This window comes from Leptonychotes weddellii, chromosome 9 (assembly GCF_054177405.1).
Source record: "Leptonychotes weddellii isolate Sample4059 chromosome 9, ASM5417740v2, whole genome shotgun sequence".
Lineage (NCBI taxonomy): Eukaryota > Metazoa > Chordata > Mammalia > Carnivora > Phocidae > Leptonychotes > Leptonychotes weddellii.
Window position 1 is genome coordinate 27,473,123 of NC_138377.1, and position 25,158 is coordinate 27,498,280.

General features: G+C 37.6%; 1 protein-coding gene across 2 annotated transcripts in view; it reads left to right on the forward strand.

Annotated features, from left to right (window-relative positions):
* MED6 (mediator complex subunit 6) overlaps window positions 1-11,737 on the forward strand; it is an 18,120-nt gene extending 6,383 nt beyond the window's left edge. Inside the window, exons 4-8 of one of the 2 annotated variants that reach the window (XM_006734463.3) lie at window positions 1,655-1,737; window positions 2,054-2,162; window positions 3,936-4,051; window positions 10,690-10,717; window positions 11,325-11,737. In XM_006734463.3, coding sequence (XP_006734526.1) covers window positions 1,655-1,737; window positions 2,054-2,162; window positions 3,936-4,051; window positions 10,690-10,717; window positions 11,325-11,455 — 467 coding nt within the window. In that variant the 3' untranslated portion in view covers window positions 11,456-11,737. The remainder of the gene's footprint in view (window positions 1-1,654; window positions 1,738-2,053; window positions 2,163-3,935; window positions 4,052-10,689; window positions 10,718-11,324) is intronic. The other variant, XM_081830321.1, reaches the window with a different exon arrangement.
* Window positions 11,738-25,158: the final 13,421 nt, after the last annotated feature.

Genomic DNA, 25,158 nt, shown 5'->3' on the forward strand with positions numbered 1-25,158 from the left:
TACTTTTTTGGATTGGGTTCTGTTTTTGGGATTCCCCAAGACCACATACATGTTCAGTGCTTTGCTAAGAGGACTCAGCAGACTCAGCATATGGGTATGTTAGTTATACCTAAGATTTGTTATGGCAGCACAGTAAGGATCCACAGACAGATCAGTAAGGGAAAAAGCCATGTCAAGTGGGATCTGTAAGAATCCATGTGTAAGCTTCCTTTGCTTTCCCTTCTACAAGGGGCTGCACCAAGTACATCCTTCCTCCAGCAGCGCCCCCCCACACTACATATGTAGTATGTCTGCTTAGGGAAGTCCTTTTGATACTCAGAGTCCAGAATTTTTTTCTGTGGACATCCTCTGCCTGCCAAAATTCCAAACTCTCAGAAGGAAATGAGGTTTCCACTATAATAGTATTATTTTTAGAAATGTCTAGGCACACTAGTTCAGCAGGTATAAATTTACCACTTAGGAAATATTTCAAAAGCCAAGTTCCACTAGTCACATGTTTAGACACCAGAAGTCTTCCAGCATGCTCAAGGACAACTCTCCAGGCACTAACAAAGTAACTCACTACATTGAAGCCACCTCTTCTGTGAGGATAGTTGTTGGGAACCTCAAGCATCCTAAGTAACAACTCCTCTCAGTCCACTGAGTCTAATTATTTTAAAAACATACATGGTAGATGCAGTTGCACCAAATTCATAGAGGATCAATTGAAAATCCTCATTGACACATTCACCCAAAATACTTATCTGGCTTATATTACCAAACATAAACTTGCTTTAGAAATCACACTGAAGAGTATAGAATTCAGATTTGACTTTGAATCAGAGAGCTAGTGACTATTCCAGAGATGACCAGCTACATCTTCTGATTAGATAACCTCATCAAGACATTTAGGAAAAACCTTCACCCTGATAATGATTTCAGACAATGACTTGCTAAAGAAGTTGTGGTTCCAGAGTTAAGAATCCGTATTTAATTTCAAAATCTAATGATCTAGAGTCCCTGCCCAGTGGAAAAAAAGAACCTTAGAACAAAGGCAAGACCAGGAACAAGATTTCCATGATTAGAGGGTTCAAGGTATGGAAGTGACATGAGGTGGTACCAGCTTCACTAGCAGCTGTTTTATTCCTTAGGACCCAGGAATGGGACACATTGGCAAGTTCAGTGCATCTGGTATCTTCACCCTAGGCCCTAAATCTCTCACTCTGAGGTCTTACTCCCCAAAGTGTAGGTGACTAATAGCAGCACTGGATCACTTGGGAACTTGTTAGAAATGCACTGTCCCTATTGAGTAAGAATCTGACTTTAACAAGATATTTAGGTGATTCAGATGCACATTCCAATTTGAGAAGCATTGCTCCAGTTGGCAAACTGTTTCTGTGATGGTTCAGAGAGTAAATATTTTAGGCTTTCTGGGCCTCAGGGTGTCTGTAACAGCTACTCAGATAGTGTCATAGCAGCCTTAGATAATAATGTAAATAAATGAGTATGGTTGTTTTCCAGTATAAATTTATTTACAAAAATAGGAATTGCCAAATCCTGTCTTAAGCTTTAATATGAGAAAATATCAAATTTTAGTTGTTCTTTTTATGAAAATCTGTTTAGCAGTTTGTGTGCATAGCTATATTCATGAATGTTTTTATTTTCACTACTTTAGTTATCCCACTGGCTGATTACTATATCATTGCTGGAGTGATCTATCAAGCGCCAGACTTGGGGTCAGTTATAAACTCTAGGGTGGTAAGTATTTCACATTCTTGAAACACTAAAGAAAACTTTTAATCGAGCTACCTTGTTTCCAAGAATCAAACAGAAGTTTCTCTCCCTTGTGTATGTTGGCACGAAGTGTTGACTACTAGAATCTCTTAAACATGGCTTTCTATGGGCCAAGTTCATGTTAAAAGTATATATCACAGCCTCAGCTCTATAGTGATTGAAGTTCTGAAAAAAACAAAACAGAAAATTACTTTCTTTGCATATGTAATATTGTGGGTATTTACTTTGGAGATTTTAGTTGATCTAATGAGAAATTCAGAATTTGTTTTCTTTTTACAAGCTTACTGCAGTGCATGGCATTCAATCAGCTTTTGATGAAGCTCTGTCATACTGTAGATATCATCCTTCCAAAGGGTATTGGTGGCACTTCAAAGATCATGAAGAGCAAGGTGGGTAGAACACTTTTTGGTATTCTGAGAATAAAGCTGTTTTCTATAAGAAAACAGCTATTGATTTCAAGGTGTGTTTTAGATAGAAAGACTTCATAGGATGATGACATTTTCATAGCTGCGATTCATGTAACTAGATGTGGTAATACAAGCTTTCCCATAGGAACAGATAGAAATTTTAATCTGTAGGTAACTGGTAATCTTTGGTAAGTTGATTCAAGGTTTTAAAATACTTGGAACATATAGAGGGTATCAGTGATGAGGAATGGGTCATGATGATGTATCCTGCTTACCTAACTGTTGAGTCATCTTGAAATCTGGAACCTGAATCTCCCATGTTCAGAGTAGGGGAGATGCTTTTATAGCCCTGTCTCCAGATGACCAGTCTGTTTTCTGATCTTTCCATGTTATTACCTGTTATGATACGAGACCCCTTAGTTTCCATAGCTGCTAGTCTCCTAATGGTTCTGCACCGTATTTTACAATAAAAGTGCTCTGGAAATGTGTCTATGGCAATATACTTATATTCTGAATTTCCTTCTCTGGGAAATAGCAACTCAGAATAAATTACTGAGGGAAAGTAGCCTTTAAATAGAATTCAGACCTGTGGAATGAATGGTCTTTCAGATATAGTTATTTATTTATTTTTTAAAGATTTTATTTATTTATTTGACAGAGACATAGCGAGAGAGGGAACACAAGCAGGGTGAGTGGGAGAGGGAGAAGCAGGCTTCCCAGTGAGCAGGGAACCCCATGCAGGGCTCGATCCCAGGACCCTGGGATCATGACCTGAGCCAAAGGCAGATGCTTAACAACTGAGCCACCCAGGTGCCCCTAGTTATATTTATTCTTAATAGTGGGTGCAGGTCAGGCGCCTGGGTGGCTCAGTTGGTTAAGCAACTGCCTTCGGCTCAGGTCATGATCCCAGAGTCTTGGGATCAAGTCCCACATCGGGCTCCTGGCTCAGCGGGGAGCCTGCTTCTCCCTCTGACCCTATCCCCTCTCATGCTGTTTCTCTCTCTCTGTCAAATAAATAAATAAACAAAATCTTAAAAAAAAAAAAAATAGTAGGTGCAGGCAGCAACATTTGACATAGGAAAGTTTGCATCTGTTGAATACAATTCTCTCAAGAGCTATTTGCCCCCCCATCCTAATGAAATGTTTGGAATAAAACTTACCTGGAACTCTTCATTTATAGATGGTCCCCCAATACAACTCCCTCCTGGGGAAAGTTCCATACGTGATTAATTTCAGAATTTCTCTTGCAAGTTCTTTTCTTTCTTGTCTTTATGATCTGCTGTTGTTTGGTTTGTCTGTTTTTTTCAGTGACTCATAATCAAGTATGATAACTTGAGCTTGTGAACTTTGCATTTCCATTTGTACCTGTTAGGTTCGTGGGAAGACCATTTAATACACTTAAAATATACACAAGATAATTTCAAATCCATAATCTGGATTGTGATTTAGGTAATTATGGAAAATGTTAGCCTTAAAATTCTTAATGTCTATCTATGCTTACATACTAAAACTGAAATATCTTTAAAAGACTTAATCAGCTTTTTAAATGTTAAAATGTTAACTTCATTTAAGAGGGAAGTGTTAAGAACACTTGTTTCTATATGTTGTGTTTAATTTATTTGGGGGATAATCTTTGGAATAGTAGCCATTAAAAATAATGATGTTTGAGTATATTCGTGGTGGACAAAGATTTGTAAAATGTAAGACACCAAACTAATTAGGCAGTGTTTTGATTTGGACTTCATATTTTAATAGATAAAGTCAAACCTAAAGCCAAAAGGAAAGAAGAACCAAGCTCTATTTTTCAGAGACAACGTGTGGATGCTTTACTCCTAGACCTTAGACAGAAATTTCCACCCAAATTTGTGCAGGTAATGAGAACACATGTGGTTAATTTGATTTGATGCTTTTTCCTGGATTATTTATTTTTAATTGAGAACTGTTTCAGTTGTGACCTAAAAATAGTGACTTTTCTCATTAGTTAAAAATGGTCTCCGGTGGAAAAAAAAGGGGCCTCTGAATCAAAGGAAAGGTTTTTAAAGACTTAATAGAGATAGTGGGTAAAGGGAATGGAATTAACACTGTTCTGTGCTCTTAAGTTTATTTTCTCTTTGAATCTTCACAAACTAAGGACTGCTTATACATAACATTCTCATTCCAAAGTTGCTGAAAGTGTCATAGATGGTAACTAAACTAGAATCTGAAACTCATGCTGTTTTTATTCTGTATGCTGCCTTTCATCCTGATGTAGTAGATATCGAAGTCCTTAAATGATAGACTAGTTAAAACTTTTGTAACAAGTGGCGCTTGGCTGGCTCAGTTGGTAGAGCACGTGACTCTTGATCTCGGTGTAGTGAGTTCGAGCCCCACGTTGAGTGTAGAGATTATAAGTAAACTTAAGAAACAAAAAACTTGTAACAAAAAGAACAGTTGAAGTAGAGGGTTTGGCATAATAAATGGAGGAGTAATAAATAGAGTTACATCATATTGATGCTTAAGTTATATAAATTCTCTTATGTTGTTTAGCATAATAGCAATAACAAATCCACCTGCCATTCTACTAAATGAACTTTTGAAGTGAAGTAGGTATGAGATGGAATATGTGAATATGTTATTCTCCTGGTTAGTCTCAGTTCACAGAGACACCTACAGGGCTTTGTACACACAATGTCATGTATACTGTTTTTCTTGATGGGGAGATAAAATTTTCAGGTTTGTTTTAGATTAAGTGAGATTTTTCACACTTTGAGATGACTTTAGAACAGGCCTCCCCTTCCCCTTTCCCTGACTTCACCGTGTGAGAGTTATGTGCTATTGGAATGGTGATGTAGTGGTGAAGGGAGCGGAGGACAGAATGGAATGTAGGACAGGAAAGTCAATTTAGAGAACTCTCATGAATTCCATTTGAAGATAAAATAGTGTCTGTTGAATAAGTAAATTATAGTGTGTGTAGGGATATGGGTAACCATGATAGTGTAGGAGGGTAGCTGTGGTTGACCATTCAGCGAGTACATAGTATGTATGAGGGAGGGTGGGGGAAGAACACCTAGACCTGCACAGTACAGTAGCCATTAGGCACATGTGACTGTTGAACATTTGAAACACAGCCCGTGTAAACTGAGCTGTGATGTAAGTATAAAATGCATACTGGGTTCAAAGACTTGGGTGGGGTACGGAGTAAAAAGATGTAACTACCAGCTTGCATTTGTGGCTCACATAATTCTTTTGGACAGTTCTGATGTAGAAAATGGGAACAGAACACACAAAACCAGAAATATGAAAGACTATTAATGGACATGTTAATGTTCATATTAATTAATGGACATACTGATAATAATGGACAGATTTCTTGGAAACCAGAAATCTTTAGTATATGTGCTGCTGAAGCGAGCACTGGAGACCAGAAATCTTTAGTTTTTTGTTCTTTTTCTAATTCCTTGAGCGGTAAGCTTAATTGCTTACTTGAGAACTTTCTTCTTTTTAAATGTAGGCATTTATTACTATAAACTTTACTCTTAGTACTGCTTTTGTTGCACCCCATAAATTTTGGTATGTTTTCATTTTTATTTCTTTTCAGATAATTTCTGATTTCCTTTTTGATTTCTTCTTTGAACCACTGGTTGTTCAGGAGTGTGTTGTTTAATTTTCACATATAAGTTAGCAAAAGGAAAGAAGTGAAAAAGATAAGAGCAAAAACAAATGAAATAGAGACAGGAAAAACTCTAGAAAAAAATGAAACTAAGAGTTGGTGTTTTGTAAAGATAAAATTGACAAACTTTTAACTAGACTAACAGAGGAGACTCAAATCAAATTAGAAATGAAAGAGGAGACAGAAACAAAGGATCATTAAGAGACTATATATAATAAGGAATTTGAGAAACAAGACAGGATCATAGGGGGAGGGAGGGAAAAATGAAACAAGACGAAACCAGAGAGGGAGACAAACCGTTTATAAGAGACTCTTAATCTCAGGAAACAAACTGAGGGTTGCTGGAGTGGAGGGGCATGGGAGGGATGGGGTGGCTGGGTGATGGACATTGGGGAGGGTATATGCTATGGTGAGCACTGTGAATTGTGTAAGACTAATGAATCACAGACCTGTACCCCTGAAACAAATAATACATTATATGTTAATAAAAAATTTAAAAAAAAAATATGAGTTTAACTTAAAAAAAAGAGGTACTATATATAAAGAATTATATGCCAAAAAATTGGAAAACCTTAAAAAAATTGGAAAATGTATAAGAATTTCCTAGAAACGTACAACCTACTAACTCTGAGGCATGAAGAAATAGAAAATCTGAACAGACCAAAAATGAGTAGAGAGATTAAATTAGTAATCAAAACCTCCACAAAGAGAAGTCTAGGACCAGAGGACTTCATAGGTGAATTCTACGAAACATTTAAAGAGAATTAACACCAATCCTTCTCAAACTCTTTCAAAAATTGAAGAGGAAGGGAACATTTCCAAATTCATTGTATGAGGGCAGCATTAATCTGATACCAAAGACGACAAAGACCCTACAAGAAAACTACGTTCAGTATCCATGATGAACACAGATGTAAGAATCCTCGACGAAATACTGGCAGACCAAATTAAACGGCATGTTAAGAGAATCATACACCATGATCAAGTAGGATTTATCCCTGGAATGCAAGGATGGTACAATATACTGAAATCAGTCTTGATGGTATACTGCATTATCAGAACAAAGGTTAAAAATCATACAATCATCTCAATAGATGCAGAATAAGCATGTGACAGAATTCAACACTGTTTTATGATAAAAACATTCAACAAACTTGGTAAAAAAAGAATGTGCCTCAACATAGTAAAGGCCATATGTGATAAACCCACAGCTAACATTCTCAGAGTTTTTCCTTTAAGATCAGAAACAAGACAAGGATACCCACTTTGCACAGTTCTATTCAACATAGTACTGGAAGTTCTACCAGAGAATTTAGGCAAGAAAAAGAAATAAAAGGCATTCAAATGGGAAAAGAAGTAAAATTGTCTCTTTACATAATTCCTGACTTGATCTTACACATACTAAACCCTAAAGATTGCACCAAAAAGCTGTTAGAACTAATCAACAAATTCATTAAAGTTGCAGGATGCAAAATCACTCAAAAATCAGTTGCATTTCTATACACTAACGAACTGAGAAGGAAATTAAGAAAACAATTCCATTAACAATAGCATTAAAGAATACTTAGTAATAAACTTTTTGTTTGTTTTCAGCTTTATTGAGATATAACTGATGTATAGCATTATGTACCTTTAAGATATACAGTGCATTGACTTGATACACTTATATATATTGCAAAATGACCACTGTAGCATTAGCTAACACCTCCATCGTGTCACATAATTACCATTTCTTTTTTGTGGCAAGATCATTTAAGATTCACTCTCTTAGCAACTTCTGAGTATATAATACAGTAGTAGTAACTATAACCACCATACTGTAATTGGATCCCCAGAACTTACTCATGTTATCAGTGGAAGTTTGTACCCTTTGACCAAAATCTTCCCGTTTCCCCTGCCAACCACTCAAGCCACTGATAACCATCACTTCACTCTCTTTATCAATTTGGTCTTTTTAGATTCCACATATAAGTGATACATAGACTATTTCAACTTCTCTTTCTGGCTTATTTCACTTCGCATAATGCCGTCAGGGTTCATCTTTTTTTCTGCAAATGGCAGTATTTCCTGCTTTCTGATGGCTGAATAATATTCAGTTTCATACCACATTTTCTTTATCCATTCATCTTTTGACAGATTGTAGGTTGTTTCTATATCTTAGCTATTGTGAGTAATGTTGCAGTAAACATGGGAATGCAGTTATCTCCAATATCCTGTTTTCATTTCCTTTGGATATATACTCATAAGTGGGCTTGCTGGATTATGTATTTCTATTTTTAATTTTTTGGGAACCCTCTGTATTGTTTTCCATACTGTCTGTACCAGTTTACATTCCTACCAACAATGTATCAGAGTTCCCTCTTCACATCCTCGCCAACACTTGTAATCTCTTGTCTTTTTGATGATAGTCATGCTGATAGGTGTGAAGGGATATCTCATTCTGGTTTTGTTTGCATTTCCCTGATGATTAGAATGTTGAGCACCTTTTAATGTACTTGTTAGCCAATTGTATGTCTTCTTTGGAAAAGTACTCAGTTCCTCTGCCCATTTTTTTTTAAAGATTTTATTTATTTATTTGTCAGAGAGCACAAGCAGGGGGAGCGGCAGGCAGAGGGAGAAGCAGACTCCCCTGAGCAGGAAGCCTGATGTGGGACTCGATCCCAGGACCCTGGGATCATGACCTGAGCCGAAGGCAGATGCTTAATGGACTGAGCCACCCAGGTGTCCCTCCTCTGCCCATTTTTTAATTCGGTTGTTTGGGGTTTTTGTTTTATTTTGCTTTTGAGTTGTATGAGTTCTTTATTTTGGATGTTAACCCCTTATCAGATACAGGATTTGCAAATATTTTCTCCCATTCTGTAGGCTGCCTCTTCATTTTGTTGATGGTTTCCTTTGCTGTGCAGAAGCTTTTTAGTTTGATGTAGTTCCACTTGTTTATTTTTGGTTTTGATGTGTTTGCTTTTGGTGTCAAATCCAAAAAATTATCTCCGAGACTGATGTCAAGGAGCTTATGGCCTATGTTTTCTTCTAGAGTTTTATGGTTTCAGGTCTCATGTTCATGTTTTTAATCCATTTTGAGTTAATCTTTATGTATGGTGTAAGATAGTGGTCTAGTTTTATTCTTTTGCATGTGGCTGCCCTGTCTTCCCAACACCATTTATTGAAGCCTAGGTCAAAGAGGTTGCTGTGTTCTCCTCAAGGATTTTGATGGATTCCTGTCTCACATTTAAGTCTTCCATCCATTTTGAGTTTATTTTTGTGTATGGTGTAAGAAAGTGGTCCAGTTTCATTCTTCTGCATGTGGCTGTCCAGGTTTCCCAACATCATTTGTTTAAGAGACTGTCTTTTCCATTGGATATTCTTTCCTGCTTTGTCAAAGATTAGTTGACCATAGAGCTGAGGGTCCATTTCTGGGTTCTGTATTCAGTTCCATTATCTATGTGTCTGTTTTGTGTCAGCACTATACTGTCTTGATGATTACAGCTTTGTAATAGAGCTTGAAGTTTGGAATTGTGATGCCACCAGCTTTGGTTTTCTTTTTCAACATTCCTTTGGCTATGTTAATCTTTTCTGCACATTGGATAATAATGTGGAGCTCAGTTTTGGCCTTATTAAGTGTAACTTCCCAGAGCTTGCAGTTGGAATGGGCTAGTAGGCAGTTGTCAGCATGAATTTGGAACATGTGATATCAGGAAATTTTGTAGTCTTTAGTCATAGGAATAGATGAAAAAGCTTAGGGAGGGCATGTAAATTCAGAAAGAAATTCAGAAAAATGTCTGGAAACATTAAACTTAAAAATGAAGAGAACATTTTTCTTTTGAGATGATGGGGAAGTCTATAAAGTTGCGTGTGTGTGTGTGTGTGTATGTGTGTGTTTATAGGAAAAGGAATAATAAGCTTGAAGGAGATAGCTGGGAGGGAACTTCGGATGTTGACATCCTTTTTTTAAAAATGTAGAATATAGAATTATTGGCTGCAAGTGAAGGGTGGGTTGTAAGCCTTGAGGAGGGGGAAACTGTTTTAAAGCATTTAAGGTGGGTAATAGGAAAAGGGAGATGACAGCATAATCAAATAAAAGAACTGCTATACAGAATGGAGGATCTGACCTTGTTCCTGACTCATGATGTCCCCATCATTTTTTTTTACTGTAGTTTGATTTAAAAAAAAAAAAAATTTTTTTTTTTTAAGATTTTATTTATTTGAGAGAGAGCACGAGCTGGTGGGTTGGGCAGAAGGAGAAGGAGAAGCAGACTCCCCGCTGAGCAGGTGGCATGACCTGAGCCATGGCAGATGCTTAACCAACCGAGCCACCCAGCCACCCCTGTAATTTGATTATTAATAGTACTGTCGTCAGAAGACTTATGTTCATAGAAAAATACCTTTTTCCTCTTTGCTTCCCATACCTGCCATCTTTGTAAGTTGGAGTGTTCATCTGTATTTTATTCTGCTTTCTTCAAGCTCATATCCCCTAAACAAATAAGCCTCTGGAGTCTTGAAAGACTCCATTATTCTCTCCCATTGGATTCTACTTAGCTACTTTTTGTGAAGCATTTTAGCCTGGGTGCAGAGGCAGAGGGCTATGTGGATAGATATTCAAGGGGGGATTGTTTATGTTTGACTCTTTTGTTCTAGTTTTAGTTTTGTGTCTTTTCTGGAGCAAGGGGATAAGAAGTAGAAAATGATAAATTTACTTTTTATGGTACGTGAATAGTGGTTCCTCTTTATGGAGTCATTTTTAGTATAATTTGAATGAAGGTGTAATTTTAATAAGAATTATGAAGTCAAGAAGAAGAAAACTTTGCTAACCTGCCCTGTTTTCTCCTCCCCACCTGCCCCCTGCCCTTTTTTTTTAAATTATAGCAAAAGTCTGGAGAAAAGCCTGTCCCAGGTATGGTTCCTGATATTCTTATTAAACTTGAAATAAAACCAGTCTGGTTAACTCAGTAACAGGTATAGCACATAAGATGAGCTGTGGTCCTTTTGTCCTAGACTCTCATGGTAGTTTGTTACTCCTAATTTTTGAGATCTGCTGAACTGCCAAAAGATGGTGCTTTTGTGGTAGTTGATATGAGTATTTAAAAGATTAATTGGAGTGGGAAGAGTAAGTATTGAGGAGGGGTGGAGAAGCCGAGGTGATTTGAGCTTGTTTTTAGTTCAGATCTCAGTGTGAAAAAAGGTGTTCTGTTTCATCATTGAAAATAGGTATTGAACTATCTGTTCAGCCTGGGAGAGATCATGTATCTTGTTTATGCATATCGTCTTATTTAAATGACATGTGTTTTTGTCTATGATCACAAATTTGCCGGGGTTATCAGGTTTTTAGGTTTGTAAATAGGTTCTTATATATCTGCCTGATAAAACAGCTAAATTTAGAACTTGAGATAGGCAGTTTTAAATGAACTTGAGCCTAAACTATTCACATTACTGTTGTCTAAATTGATCTCATCCCTCTGCCTTCCTCTCCGTCCAAAAAAATACCTGCTTTTGACGTCTAGTGGATCAGACAAAGAAAGAGGCAGAACCTATACCAGAAACTGTAAAATCTGAGGAGAAGGAGACCACAAAGAACGTCCAACAGATAGTGAGCACCAAAGGCCCCCCTGAAAAACGAATGAGACTTCAGTGAGCAATGGATAGGAGAGAAGCTTGCAAGACTCCTCTTGCCCATTATTGATACCTCATTATTGTGACAGGCTCTTGAACTTTAAAATTCTTTGTCACAACCCTTCCATTTGTATGAATGTGCTTGTTCTTTAAAAAAAGGTTGTATGGATCCTCATGCTTTTGATATGAATATTTTTTATGTATGTTTTGTAACCTTTCCCATATTGGACTTGAGCAGCCTCCTTACTCAAATGTATACTGCTATATACATCTAAAAACAAAATAAAGGTATTTGTGTAAATCACTTTCTCATGACTTTTTTCCCTTATTTCTCTCGCTGAAATGTTTCCAGGTGCACCTTGTAAACATAAAGGATTAATGTGAAAGTAGTAACTAAGCTCATTTTCTTTTGTGTATTTCTCAGTATTAAAATAATAAAGTTATAATTTGAAATATAAAGAAAAGGGAAAAATCTCCTACAAATACTGTAACAGTGCTGTGAAGTTTCTTTGTGCATAGTTATTTTTAAAACTGTAGCTTGTAATTATTCTCTTCATGCAGTTTTTTATCATATTACTGTGTCTTTTGTAAGTACTTCTCCATGTTTACTTAGTTTTTATAGACTATTTTAGTGACTGAATAATTCCCATGAGTGATTCTGTTTTCTTTTAAACTGTCCCTGTATTCTACTTAAGGCTGTAGTGATTACATTTGTGTATAATGGTTTTTCTTTCGTGTTTTTTTCTTTAGGCTAGAGTCCCACCAGTAGAATCACTGGAATCTGTCTCTCTCTTTTTTTTAACTCTAAGTTCGTATTGTCAAGTTGTTTTTCTCAAAAGGTTTGGATCCAGTTATTCAAACAGTAAATATGAAAGTACCAACTTCTCCAGAATCTGGATACCACTGTCATTTTTGGTTTTAGTGCCAGTTAAGTAGCAAAAAAAAATGTTTTAAGGGGTTGAATAATTTCTCATCTTTGATTTTGCTTTTATGAAATGTCTGATTTTTTGTATGGTAAGATTTTTAGCTTTTTATTTTGACATGATTTCAAGCTTATAGAAAATTTGCAGGAATAGTATAAAAAAATTCCTACATGTATACCTTTTGCCCAAATTCCTCAGATATTAACATTTTTCCATACTTGTTCTTTAGTGTCTTACTTCTAACACTTACTGTCAATTGCTTTCTCTCTCTTTCTCTATAATACACGTACTTATACCTTTAATTTCAGATTGAGAATGTGTTGCATATCCTAAAATCAAGGACATTCACTTACATAGCCACAGTACAATTATCAAAATTAAGCTGGCATGATACTACTATCTAATTTGTAGATCTTATTTAGATCTTGCCAGTGGTGCCAAGAGATTACAGCAAAATAATAAATTCACAGCAAAAGAATATCTTGAATTATGCATTGGATTTAGTTGCCCTGTGTGTTTAGTCTGCTTTGGTCTGGAACAATTCTTTAATCTTCCTTATTTTTCATGACTTGATATTTAAAGGGTTTAGGCCAGTTATTTTGTTGACTGTCTTTCAATTTGGGTTTGTATGATATATTTTCATGATTAAATTCACTTCACGCACTTTTGTCAGGAATACCACGAAAAGGTGCTTATGGAGGCACATGCTGTCAGTTTGCCCCGTTTCTGGTGATGTTAACTTTGATCACTTGGGTAAGTAGTGTTTGTTAGGTTACTCCACTGTAAAGTTACTGTTTTTCCTTTTGTAATTTATAAGTATCTTGTGGGGGAAATAGTGTAAGGCTCTGTAAATATCCTATTATTCCTCAACCTTTTACCCAGTGGTTAGCATCCATAGATCATTTTTCTCTGAATCATTTATTCCTATGATGGTTGCCCAGTGTCCATTTTCTAATTCCATCAGTTCTTCTATATTTATTGTTTTGTTGTTGTTGTTGTTATAAAGAATAGCTTTCCTTTCTTCCCTGCTTATTTATATCATTGTGGACTTGTGGACTCCTGGATTCTTAATGCATTCAACAAATTATATTTCTTTACTATCATTATTTACGTTGATGCTCACATTGTCTCAGATTGGGCCAATGGGGGTCCCTTCAAGCTGATTCCTGGGTCCTTTTGAAATGACCCCCTCATTTATTGAGCCATTTTCTTTACGTGTGAGCACAATAACATATTTCAGACTTATCCAAACCTTGGAGTCAGCCATTTCTGTAAGGATCCCTGGTACCTTTTGGTGGAAAATGCATTTGGAAATCCAAGGTGTATGTGCTATATGTGCTCATTTGCTACTGGGGTGTCACTGCTTCTAGGCCTTCTCACTTGACAATTAAGAAATAGATACGTACATACGTGGGTGAATGAATATGCAGTACATCCACACACATCAGTATCTGTCTATTGTGTGTATAAAAAGCCATCAATTCACATTGATACTGTCAATTGTAGTCCATGACCACTGGGTTCTCTTTCATATTTGTAACACTCTTCCACATTGATGAGAATTCTGGTTTCTGTTCTCTGTAATGTTATTTATTTGCTTAATCCTAGAATAACAAAGTTTTAGAATTACTAACTTATACTACTGCAAAAAAGAAACCTGTTTGCTTAGGGTTCTTTTTGTCTTTAGCTCAAGGATTATATATATATAATTCATATACTATGTTTAAAAATTATTTGGATTAATTTTTTTTCCTCTTCATTGTGGTTATACTACTCACTTACTAAATGGTTCATTACATTTGGTTCTGTTTTTAATTCCAGTTTAGTTTTCCACTTCATCTTACTGACTCTTTCTGCTTTGTTGTAGTATTGTTTTGAGGTGTGTGAAATACTAACGTGGCTCTAAATGTCAGAGCTGTCCAAAAAAGATTCTCAGTACCACACCCCTTCCTCCTCACCCCCATTCATTTCTTCTGTCTTTTCCACCTCATTCCTACTCCCCCAAAATAACCAGTTACTTTCTAGTTTACCTTTACTAGATTTCTTTTCTACAAAGGAATAGGTATTTTCTCATTTCTCCTCTTATACAAAGGGCAACGTATTTTATAAAATTTTGCACTTTGCTTATTTTCCATTTATTTAAGCATGAACTTGAGACATAAAGATACTTTTTGTCATATTTGCTTCAAGTATTTTTCCAATTTTTTTCAGCAAAGCTCATTTTCTTTCAACTACATTATAAAATAAATATCACTTATAGAAAAGTAAACAAAATAATAAGAGTATAACTGATTATACCTATGTAAATCACCATGCAGGTAAAGAAGTTGAACATTGCCAATACCCCAGAATCTCCATTATGTCCTCTCCTAATCACAACACTTGCCCTTCTGATCATAGATCACCGTTATCCTAGTTTTATGGTTAATCACTTGTTTTCTTTAAATTTTTACTATGTAACCATGCACCTCTAAATAAGTGTATAGTTTTGATTGCCTGTTTATTTTTGATATAAATGGATTTAGTGTTTCATGTATGTCTTCTTTTGTTTAACATTATGTTTATGAGGTTCATCAAAGTTGTTTCATGTTGTGGTTTTTATATTTTCATTTCTGTGTAGCATTCCTTTACATAAATATATTACAGCTTTTAAAATGTGTTTTAGGGGCGCCAGGGTGGCTCAGTCATTAAGCGTCTGCCTTCGGCTCAGGTTATGATCCTGGAGTCCCAGGATCGAGACCCACATCGGGCTCCCTGCTCAGTGGGAAGCCTGCTTCTCCCTCTCCAACTCCCCCTGCTTGTGTTCCCTCCCTTGCGGTCTCTTTCTTTCTGTCAAATAAATAAATAAAATCTTTTTTTAAAAAATGTGTTTTAATGGTGGTGGACATTTGGATTGTTAAGTTTTTGGCTATTATGAAAAACTGCTTTTATGAATATTCTTGTACTTTTGTGTATCATAGGCTGAATTCTATGTCCATCCCCCAGTACTTCGGAATGTGACCTTATTGGGGAATAGGGTCATTGCATATGTAATTAGTCAAGATGAGGTCATGCTAATCTTAATTAGGCTGGGCCCCTAATCCAGTATGACTGATGTCCTTATAAAAAAGAAGGCCTTGTGAAGAGACAGCAGAACACCATGCGAAGATGAAAGACTGGAGTGATCCATCTATAAGCCTGGGAATTCCAGAGATTACCAGCAAATCACCAGAAGCTAGGAAAAATTCCCCTGTAGGTTTCAAGAGGAGCATGGCCCTGCTGACACCTTGATTTTGGACTTCTAACCTTCAGAACTTTGAGACAATAAATTTCCTTTGCTTTAAACCACCAGTTTGTGGTACTTTGTTTTGGGAGCACTAGGAAACTAACAATGTACATGTGTTCGTGTTATTATTTTATTCAAATTGCTGGGTCACAAGTATGACTTTATACTACTTCCATTGACAGTGCTAAACTATTTTTCAGAGTTGCTGTATCAGTTTATATTCTCATCTGTTTATGAAAGTTCCTCTTGTTCACCATCTTTGTTGACCTTTGATACTGTCAAAGAAAAATTTGGTTATTCTAATGGGTGTACAGTGATACCTTATTGAGGCTGAAATTTATATTTCCTGGTATTGGTGACATTAAGCATCCTTTCATGATTATTGGCGATTTGAATATTTTTGTGAAGTGTGTCTTTTGCCCATTTTTCTGGGTGTTCCTTTGTTTTTGTTTTTTTCCTTTGTCGTATAGAGTCGTAATTACAGTTCTTGGTATGTTTTGGATAAGAGGCTTTTGTCTCTTATATGTACTGTCTTTTAATGTATCTTTTCTATTCTGGCTTGCCTTTTTACTCTATTGATGGTAACCTAAAAATGAATAGAAGTTCTTAATTTTAATGTAGCTCAGTTTATCAATCTTTTCCTTTTTGTGTCTTATTTGAGGTTTTTCTCTTCATTGAGTTTATGGAGATGTGCTCCTATGTCTATTTAGAAGCTCTGTTATTATACGTATCACATTCAGGAATGTCCATTTGGTGGGGATTGACCGATCAATTTGGGGAGAACTGACATTTTAGCAATATCACATCTTCAGAACCACAGACATGCCATATTTCTTCATTTATTTAGGTTTTCTTTAATTTCTCTCAGCAGAGTTTTGAGAATACAGGTCTTGTACATGTTTTGTTAAATTTATTCCAAGGGATGCCTGGGTGGTTCAGTTGGTTAAGCATCTGCCTTCGGCTCAGGTCATGATTCCAGGGTCCTGGGATTGAGTCCCGCATCGGGCTCCCTGGGGAAGCCTGCCGCTTCCCCTGCTTGTGCGCATGCTCTCTCTCTGACAAATAAAATCTTTAAAAAAAAATTTAAAAAAATTTATTCCGAGACATGTTTTTTTGATACTATTATAATAGATGTTTTAAAGTTTTAATTTACATTTTGTCTGTCTTAGTATATAGACATATAGTAGTGTTTTTTTGTATGTTTGATCTTGTAGCCTGTTACTTTGCTAAATTCAGTTATTAGTTCTGGTGGGTTTTTTTGTACATTGCTTAGGATTTTCGACATCCATGATGTCACCTGGGAATAAAAAAAGTTTTATTTCTTTTCAGTCTTACACCTTTTTTAAAAATTGTGGTAAAATATAAATAACATAAAATTTCTCATTTTAACCATTTTTAAGTAAATAGTTGAATGGCATTAAGTACATTCATGTTATGCAACCAATGCCATCCATCTCCGGAACTTTTTCATCATCCCAAACTGAAACTCCATACTCATTAAACAATAACTCCTCTTTTCCCCTTCCCCCAGACCCTGGTAACTAGAATACTGTATGTCACTATGAATTTGGCTACTCTAGGTACCTCATATAAATGGAATCATACAATATTTATCTATTTGTGTCTGGTTTATTTTAGTTAACATAAGGTGTTCAGGGTTCATCTGTGTTCGAGTAAGTGTCAATTTTCTTTTTAAGGCTAAATAATACTCCATTGTATGTATGTGTGTGTGTATTCACACACATTCTGTTTATTCATTCAGTCAGTGGACCTTTGAGTTTCCACATTTTGACTATTGTGAATAATGCTGCTATAAACATTTATGTACAGATATGTTTGAGTCCCTGCTTTCAGTTCTTTGGGATGTGCACCCAAAAATGACAATTGTGTTTTTTTGAGGAACTGCCATACTGTTTTCCATGGCAGCTGCATCATTTTACATTCCAGCCAACCATGTTACAAGGGTTCCATTTTCTCCACATCCTCACCAACACTTGTTGGTTATTGTTTTGGCTTTTTGTTTTTGTTTTGTTTTTGAAATTAGCCATGCTAATAGATGTGAAGTGGTATCTCATTGTGGGTTTGGTTTGCATTTACCTCATACAGTTCTGACATCAATTCCAGTGTGTGTATTTTTTCCACACCACCAAGCAATTCTCTTGAGACCCAGCTGGGTGTCCTACAATTCAACTCAATTCTGACACCATCTACCTGGAAACAGCATCAGATCCCACAGGTTAAAGGTTCAGTCTACAGGACTACCCACTTCAGATGCCAGTTACAAGTCCAGGTTGTCTCCTGGGCCTCTGCTTGGCTATAAGAGGTGCCCACGACCTCCTCTTCCAGTTAGATTAATTTGCTAGAGTGGCTCACAGAACTCAGAGAAACAATTTACTTACTAGATTACCAGTTTGTTATGAAAGGTGATAATATAATTCAGGAACAGCCAGTTGGAAGAGATGTGTAGGGCAAGGTATGTAGGAAGGGGTACAGAGCTTCTGTGACCTTCCTGGGTGTGCTACTCTTCCCAAATCATCACATGTTCACCAACTCAGAAGCTCCTTGAACCCTGTCCTTTTGGGCTTTTATGAAGGCTTCATTATATAGAGATGATTGGTTAAGTCATTGGCCATTAGTGATTGAACTTCATCTCCATCCCTTTTGTGCTTGGGGTGGGGCGGGGTGGGACTGAAAATCCCAACCCTCTAGTCACATGGTTGGTTCTTCAGGTGACCAGCCCCCATCCTCAGGTGACCTCAGGGCATTCCAGAACTCACCTCATAACACAAAAGTCACCTTTATGGCTCTCCTCACTTAGGAAATCCCAAGGATTTTAGGAGCTCTGTGCCAGGAAGGGGATGAAAATCAAATATATATTTCTTTTTTTTTTTTTTTAAAGATTTTATTTATTTATTTGAGAGAGAGAGAGAATGAGAGAGAACACATGAGAGGGGATAGGGTCAGAGGATGAAGCAGACTCCCTGCTGACCAGGGAGCCCGATGCGGGACTCAATCTAGGGACTCCAGGATCATGACCTGAGCCTAAGGCAGTCGCTCAACCAACTGAGCCACCCAGACGCCCTCAAATATATATTTCTTATAAGAATTACAATATCCTGCCTATCTAATGATTAGGGATGTTGAGCTTCTTTTCATGTACCATTTGTGTATCTTTTTTTTTTTAAATTGAAGTATTTTATTAAAAATAATCTCACAAAATGATAGGGAAACTGTGTATTTTCCAGGAAATGTCTCACATTATTTGCACATTTTTTAATTGGGTTTTTTTGTTGAGTTTTAGGAGTTCTTTATATATTCTGGATATTAATCCTTTGACAGATACATGATTTGTAAATATTTTCTATTCTGTGGGTTGCTTTTCACTCTGTTGATAGTATTCTTTGATGTACAAAAGTTTTTAATTTTGATAGTCTTATTTTTCATTACCTGTGATTTTGTAAACTCTGAGTTTGGTCTTTGGTGAGTTACGAATAAAGATTACACTGGGTGGAGTTGTCACATAAAGGAAACTTTATTTGCAACAAATGAGATCACAGGGAATAACTTCCCGTGGGTTGAGTGGGTTTCTTTTATTTAGGGTTAGGATGAATAGGAAGCGGAGCTTTGTTATTGCATGGAGAGGTGGACATAGGTTGTATAGGCTGCTTCAAAGACATGCTTATACATGTATCCTGTGTTATGTTAATGAAGCTTGTTCTCCTCCTTGGGTGGAGACTTTAATGATATAATGAGGTAGAGGTAACTGTCAGACACTCTATGGTCTACCTGCTCTGGTGTGGTCAGTCTCAGACTGGTTAGGCCTGTGGAGCTCTTCCACTTGTTTGCCTCTAAAAGATAAGGTTAACATTCCTGTGAAGAAAAAGGGGTGTCAGTAGGGGTCTTGCTGGTGACAAGTTTTAACCTCATTAACCCTATAGGGCACCGTTCTAATTTTGGTGTCATTTCGAAGAAATCATTGTCAAATCCAGTTTCATTAAGTATTTTCCCCTGCATTTTCTTCTAAGTATATCATAGTTTAAGTTCTTAAATTTAGGTCTGTGATCCATTTTGAGTTAATTTTTATTTTTGATGTTAGATAAGGGTGTACAACTTCATTTGCATGTGGATATACAGTTTTCCCAATACCATTTGTTGAAAAGACTCATTTCCCCATTGAATAGTCATGGCACTCTTGTTGAAAATCACGTAACTACATATATGAAGGCTTATGTGAAGGTCTGGGCTCCCTATTCCATTGATCTATATGTTTATTTTTATGCCAGTCACACACTTGATTACTGTAGCTTTATAGTAAGTTTTGAATTTGTAACGGGACTAACAAAAGTTCGCTCCTTGGTGAGTTACAGATAGATACTACACCAGGTGGAGTTGTCACATAAAGTAATCTTTATTTGCAGCAAATGAGATCATGGGGAATAATTTCCAAAGCTGTGACTCCCCAAGCAGGGGGTAAGCAGGTTTTTTTTTTTTTTAATTTAGGGCTTAGGATGAATATTCAGAAAGGGGAACTTTGTAATGCCATGTAAAGGCAGGTGTAAGGTTGCGTAGGCTTACTTAGAAAACATGCCTGTACACACATCATATGTTGATGAAGCTTGCATTCCTCTTAGGGTGGAGACTTCTAACATAATGAAGCAGAGGTCACTGGAACACTTCTTGGCTAATGGGGGCAGGCATTGACTTGATGGCCGAGCTTAAGCTGGTTTAGGATGGTTTAGGCTACATAGTTCTTGGTCTGCTAGTAGGCAGTCTGTTCTGTGGTCTAAGACCATTTAGGGTAAGGAATTTAGGCCTTGCTTGTTCATAAGCTGGAACCGTATCATTTGACCTTGAGTCCAGGCTACTGCAGAAAAGGCTGGTGTATTTGTTAGTGGGGTCTGAAAAGAAAGAGTAGCTAGCTGATTAGGGAGAAGCATTTCTCTGAAAAACAAGCTTCAAGTTTTCTACTAATTTTTACCTCATTAACCCTATGGGGCACAATTTCAAAATCAGAAGTATGAGGCCTCAAAACTGTTCTTCCAAGATTGTTTTGGTTATTTGGAATCTCTTGAGATTCCATGTGAATTTTAGAGTTTATAGTTTGATACTGCCCATATTCTGTGATTTTTTTAATGTCTGCAGGATCTGTAGTTAGGTCCCCATTTTTCCATTCTTGATAGTTACCGTTTATCTTTTCTCTTTTTCTTGACAGTGTTGCTAACATTCCATTCATTTTATTGACCTTTTCAAAGAATCATTGTTACCAAAACCCAAATTCGGCTGCCTGATGCTGGAAAGTCCAATACTCAAGAGATGAGTTTTGATTGGAAAGGAATATGAGCTTTATTCAGGAGACTGGCCACCTGTGGAGAAGGTGGACTCTTGTCCAAAGGCCCGCTCCAAGGTTTCTGCCTAGCCCAAGGATTATTAAAGGGGTTTAGGGCAGTTAATCAGTAAGGGAAGCGCAGTGGTCCGTAACACTTCTTGATTACGTGCAGATTCAATGGTGCCAGCTACAGACGTTATCTTGGTGCTTGAAGATTGTGCAGGGGGGTCATGCAAGGGGGCCTGATTTCTGTTTTGTGAGTACAGAAGTGCTCTGTTTTTTTCTGGGAAAGGATGCATGATCTATAGATACACAACGAAAGTTTAGTTAATCACTTGGGCTAAGGGTATTTGCTAAACTTTAAAGACTACTATAGATGACTTCATGGTTTTGTTGATCTCTCTGTTGTGTTTTTTTTTTTTACTCAGTGAATCTTTGTTGTTCATATTTGTAATTGCAGATCTATATCAAAAAATATATTTACTCAGATTAAACTTCTGTTTAATACGTGTGTGTCAGTGAATGAGGTTTTTTCTCTGGTAATTTGGGGGTGGGACAGGATGTAATTTAGGTACTATGTCTTCTGGGTGTGATAATTTCCCCATCTCTCTTGGTAGTCATAGGTTACCTGAGGCACAGATTGCCTTGCCTTCAATTTCCTAGGAACATTTTCTGCCCTTGCTTTCTGCAGCATCATAATTTCCTTCCTTCCTTCCTTCCTTCCTTCCTTCCTTCCTTCCTTCCTTCATTCCTTCCTTCCTTCCATCCATCTATCCATCCATCCATCCATCCATCCGTCCATCTGTGTATCCATCTATCCTTACCTTACTGGCTCTCTGCTTGCTTCATTTGCCTTTGTGAGCTATTCTTCATCAGTGTTCCCCACTCTTGGGCCCTTTTCTCTCTTCCCTCTACTTTCCACAGGAAATCTTAACCCTGCTATGACTTTAGTTGCCCTCTATGTGCTGGAAACTCACAAATGTATATATCTAGATCAGATTTCTCTGCTGAATTTGAGACCAATTATTTACACCCCCACCCCCAATCAGTGCAGGTGAAGGGAGTAACAAGTAACAAGGATAAAGATCCTTAGGGAGGAGTATGCTTTGGTGTGTCAGTGCATCAGCAAGGAAAATAGCTATAATGGAATGAACAAAGGGCAGAATATGTAGGTGATGAATCAGAGAGATAAGGAGGGAGGGGCGGGTACTGGTGGCAGGAGGTATATTGGGTAGGACCTTGTAGAACATTCTGTAGTCTTTTACTGTGAATGAGATGGGAAACCATTGGAGGATTCTGAGCAAAGTAATAGGATATGTAATATGATCTGATATGACTTACATTGTAACAATTCATTCTGTCCCTGTGTGGGAGTTGAGTGATGTGGATGGGGTGGAAGCAGAAGACAAGTTAGGAGTCTGTGGCCGTAATCAAAGTGGGAGATGATGGTGGCTTTGACTAGTATGATGATGGTGGGGGTGGTGAGAAATGATCAGATTCTGTATATATTCTGAAGATTGGATTTGTTGACACATTGGATGTATGAGGTATGACAAAAAAAGGAATCAAAGATGACTTTAAGATTTTTGTTCTGAGCATCTCAAAGGATAGAACTGTCACTAACTGAGATGAGGAAGACTGGCACAAGCAGGTTTGGGGTGAGATTGGGAGGGGGAGATAAAGAACTCAGTTGGGACATACTTACTTTGAGATGCCAGTTAGACATTCAAGTGGTGATGCCAAGTAGTCAGTTGGAGACATGAATCTGGATTTTTTTTTTTTTAAAGATTTTATCTATTTATTTGACAGAGAGAGACACAGCGAGAGAGGGAACACAAGCAGGGGGAGCGGAAGAGGGAGAAGCAGGCTTCCCGCTGAGCAGGGAGCCCGATGTGGGGCTCGATCCCAGGACCCTGGGATCATGACCTGAGCCTAAGGCAGACGCTTAACAACTGAGCCACCTAGGCGCCCCGACATGAATCTGGATTTTAAAGAAAGTGCCAGGCTGGAGATATATATATCTCCTCAGCATATCTATGGTCTTTAATACTATGAAAGGGATGAGATCACCAACAGGATGAGTGTGGAAAGGGGAAAAAAAAATGTCCACTAAAACACTCCAGCATTTAGAGTTGGAGCAGATAAGAAAGAATAGCAATGAAGATGAGAAGTAGCAGCTGGTGAGGTGAACCCCTGAAAGCCAAATGAGGAAAGCAATTCAAGGAGGCAGAAGTGATCCACTGTGTCGAATGCTGATGATAATTGCCAGCAAATAGTGCTCCCTTTGCATGGAATTTGCACATTCTGCCTCCCAGCTTGCTTATTTTTACTTCATGTTCATGTCTCAGATCAAGTGCCTTGTCCTCACGGAAACCTTTTCTGACTCCCACACTAGTTTATACATTTTCATAGGCCCTCACTCTCTTTTGGGGGCTCTTCACACAGTTATACTTAACTACCTGTGTAAAGTCTAGCTCCACTACTGGCTTTAACTTCAACCAGCAATAATCAGTCTTATTCACTGCTGTATCCCCAGCATTTCTCAACAGTGCCCAACATCAGTAAATAATTTGTCGAACAAAAGGCTGAACAGATGAACAATCACGTCCATGTGTACTCGGACTGGCATATTTTGGGATGCCTCAGAAAACTCCACTCTAAAAACCTTGGCCCCATCCGTCCTTTGGAATTTGAGCAACACCACCGTCCTTACCATCCTTAACTCTAGGACAGGTATTTCACAGGTTTTTATGTGTGTTTTACATTTACAGCCCGCTGTCTCCAATGTTGGCAACAACCTTGTAAGCTACTCCTATTTGTGTGGCAATCAAGGAAGTAAAATTTTGTGGAGATCGAAGTGTGCTCCAGGTGTTATTGCTACTAAGTGGCAGAACTTTGGTCTATGCACTGTCTTCTTGGCCCTGCAGATTTTTTAACTCTCACTCTTAGCTTAATGACTAAGAGCAAAGCCTAGGTTCACATACTCCTCACTTTTTGCCGGCTGTGTCCTTGACTAAGTTATCCAAACATTTTGTGCCTGGTTTTTCCAGCTCTAAAATGGGGATAATAGCAATGCCAACCTGCCAAGATTGTTGTGAAAGTTAAATGAGTTAATGAATATTACTTTAGATTAGGGGCGCCTGGGTGGCTTAGTTGGTTAAGTGTCTGTCTCTTGATTTCAGCTCAGGTCATGATCTCAGGATCGTGAGATTGAGCCCCGTGTCTGGCTCTGCGCTCAGTGGGGAATCGGCTTGAGATCCTCTCCCTCTCGTTCTGCCTCTCCTCCCCCCACCTCTCTAAAATAAATAAATCTTTAAAAAAATATTATTTTAGATTAGAACCTGATACTTGGTAAGCACCCCCACAAGTGCTGGCTGATTTCATTATCACTGTTCCTCCTGAGGTAATTCAGCTGTCCTTACTTTTGGGAAACCTTTCTGATTACCTCCCTTCTGCTGCAATAACCATGCTTCCAAGAATTCTGTGCACACTGTCTTCATAGCATTTATCCTACCAGTGTAATTTTGTATTTTCATGTCTACTTACTCAGCGAAGGGGAGGAGAGTCCCCACAACTCTGTAGAGTGTACTTGGCAAACACACACACACACACACACTGTGCCATTTCTCCTTCAGGTATTACAAAGGGAGCCTGTACTGTTTAATGTTTAGTCTCTGTGATTAGGCCACACAGTCATTCCCTTATGCTTGGTTAGAGGGAATAGCCACAGTGTTAATACGGTGAAAGCATTGGGACACATTTTCAGGAACCCTGAAATGTGCCACTGTACCTTAATGGAAAGAACTGAGTGTTACGAAGGAAAAGCGAAAGACATTTAATTTCAGAAGTTAACTGACAATCTTTTAATTAAACATAAAGAACCAAGAAAATTTGCCTTTGATCAGACTTTCTAAATTAGTGAACTGTGGGTCATTGGACAATGACTGGACAATGACCATGCAGTGGCTTCCCTTTCCAAAGACGTTTTTCTTTGAACCAGTGAATATTTTGTAATCCTGCTATTTCTTTTTTTAAGTTCTAAGGATATTTTCTTGAGTAAGGCCTCCATTAAAAACAGTATTCTGATAAAAGCATAAGCTATAGAGGTAGGGAAAAAGAGTTTGAGTAGAATTACTGTGTCAAGAATTGTTAATAGTGGGTGAAGGGGTCTGCCTCTTGGAACTGGGCCACTGTCTGAGCTTCCTCCATAG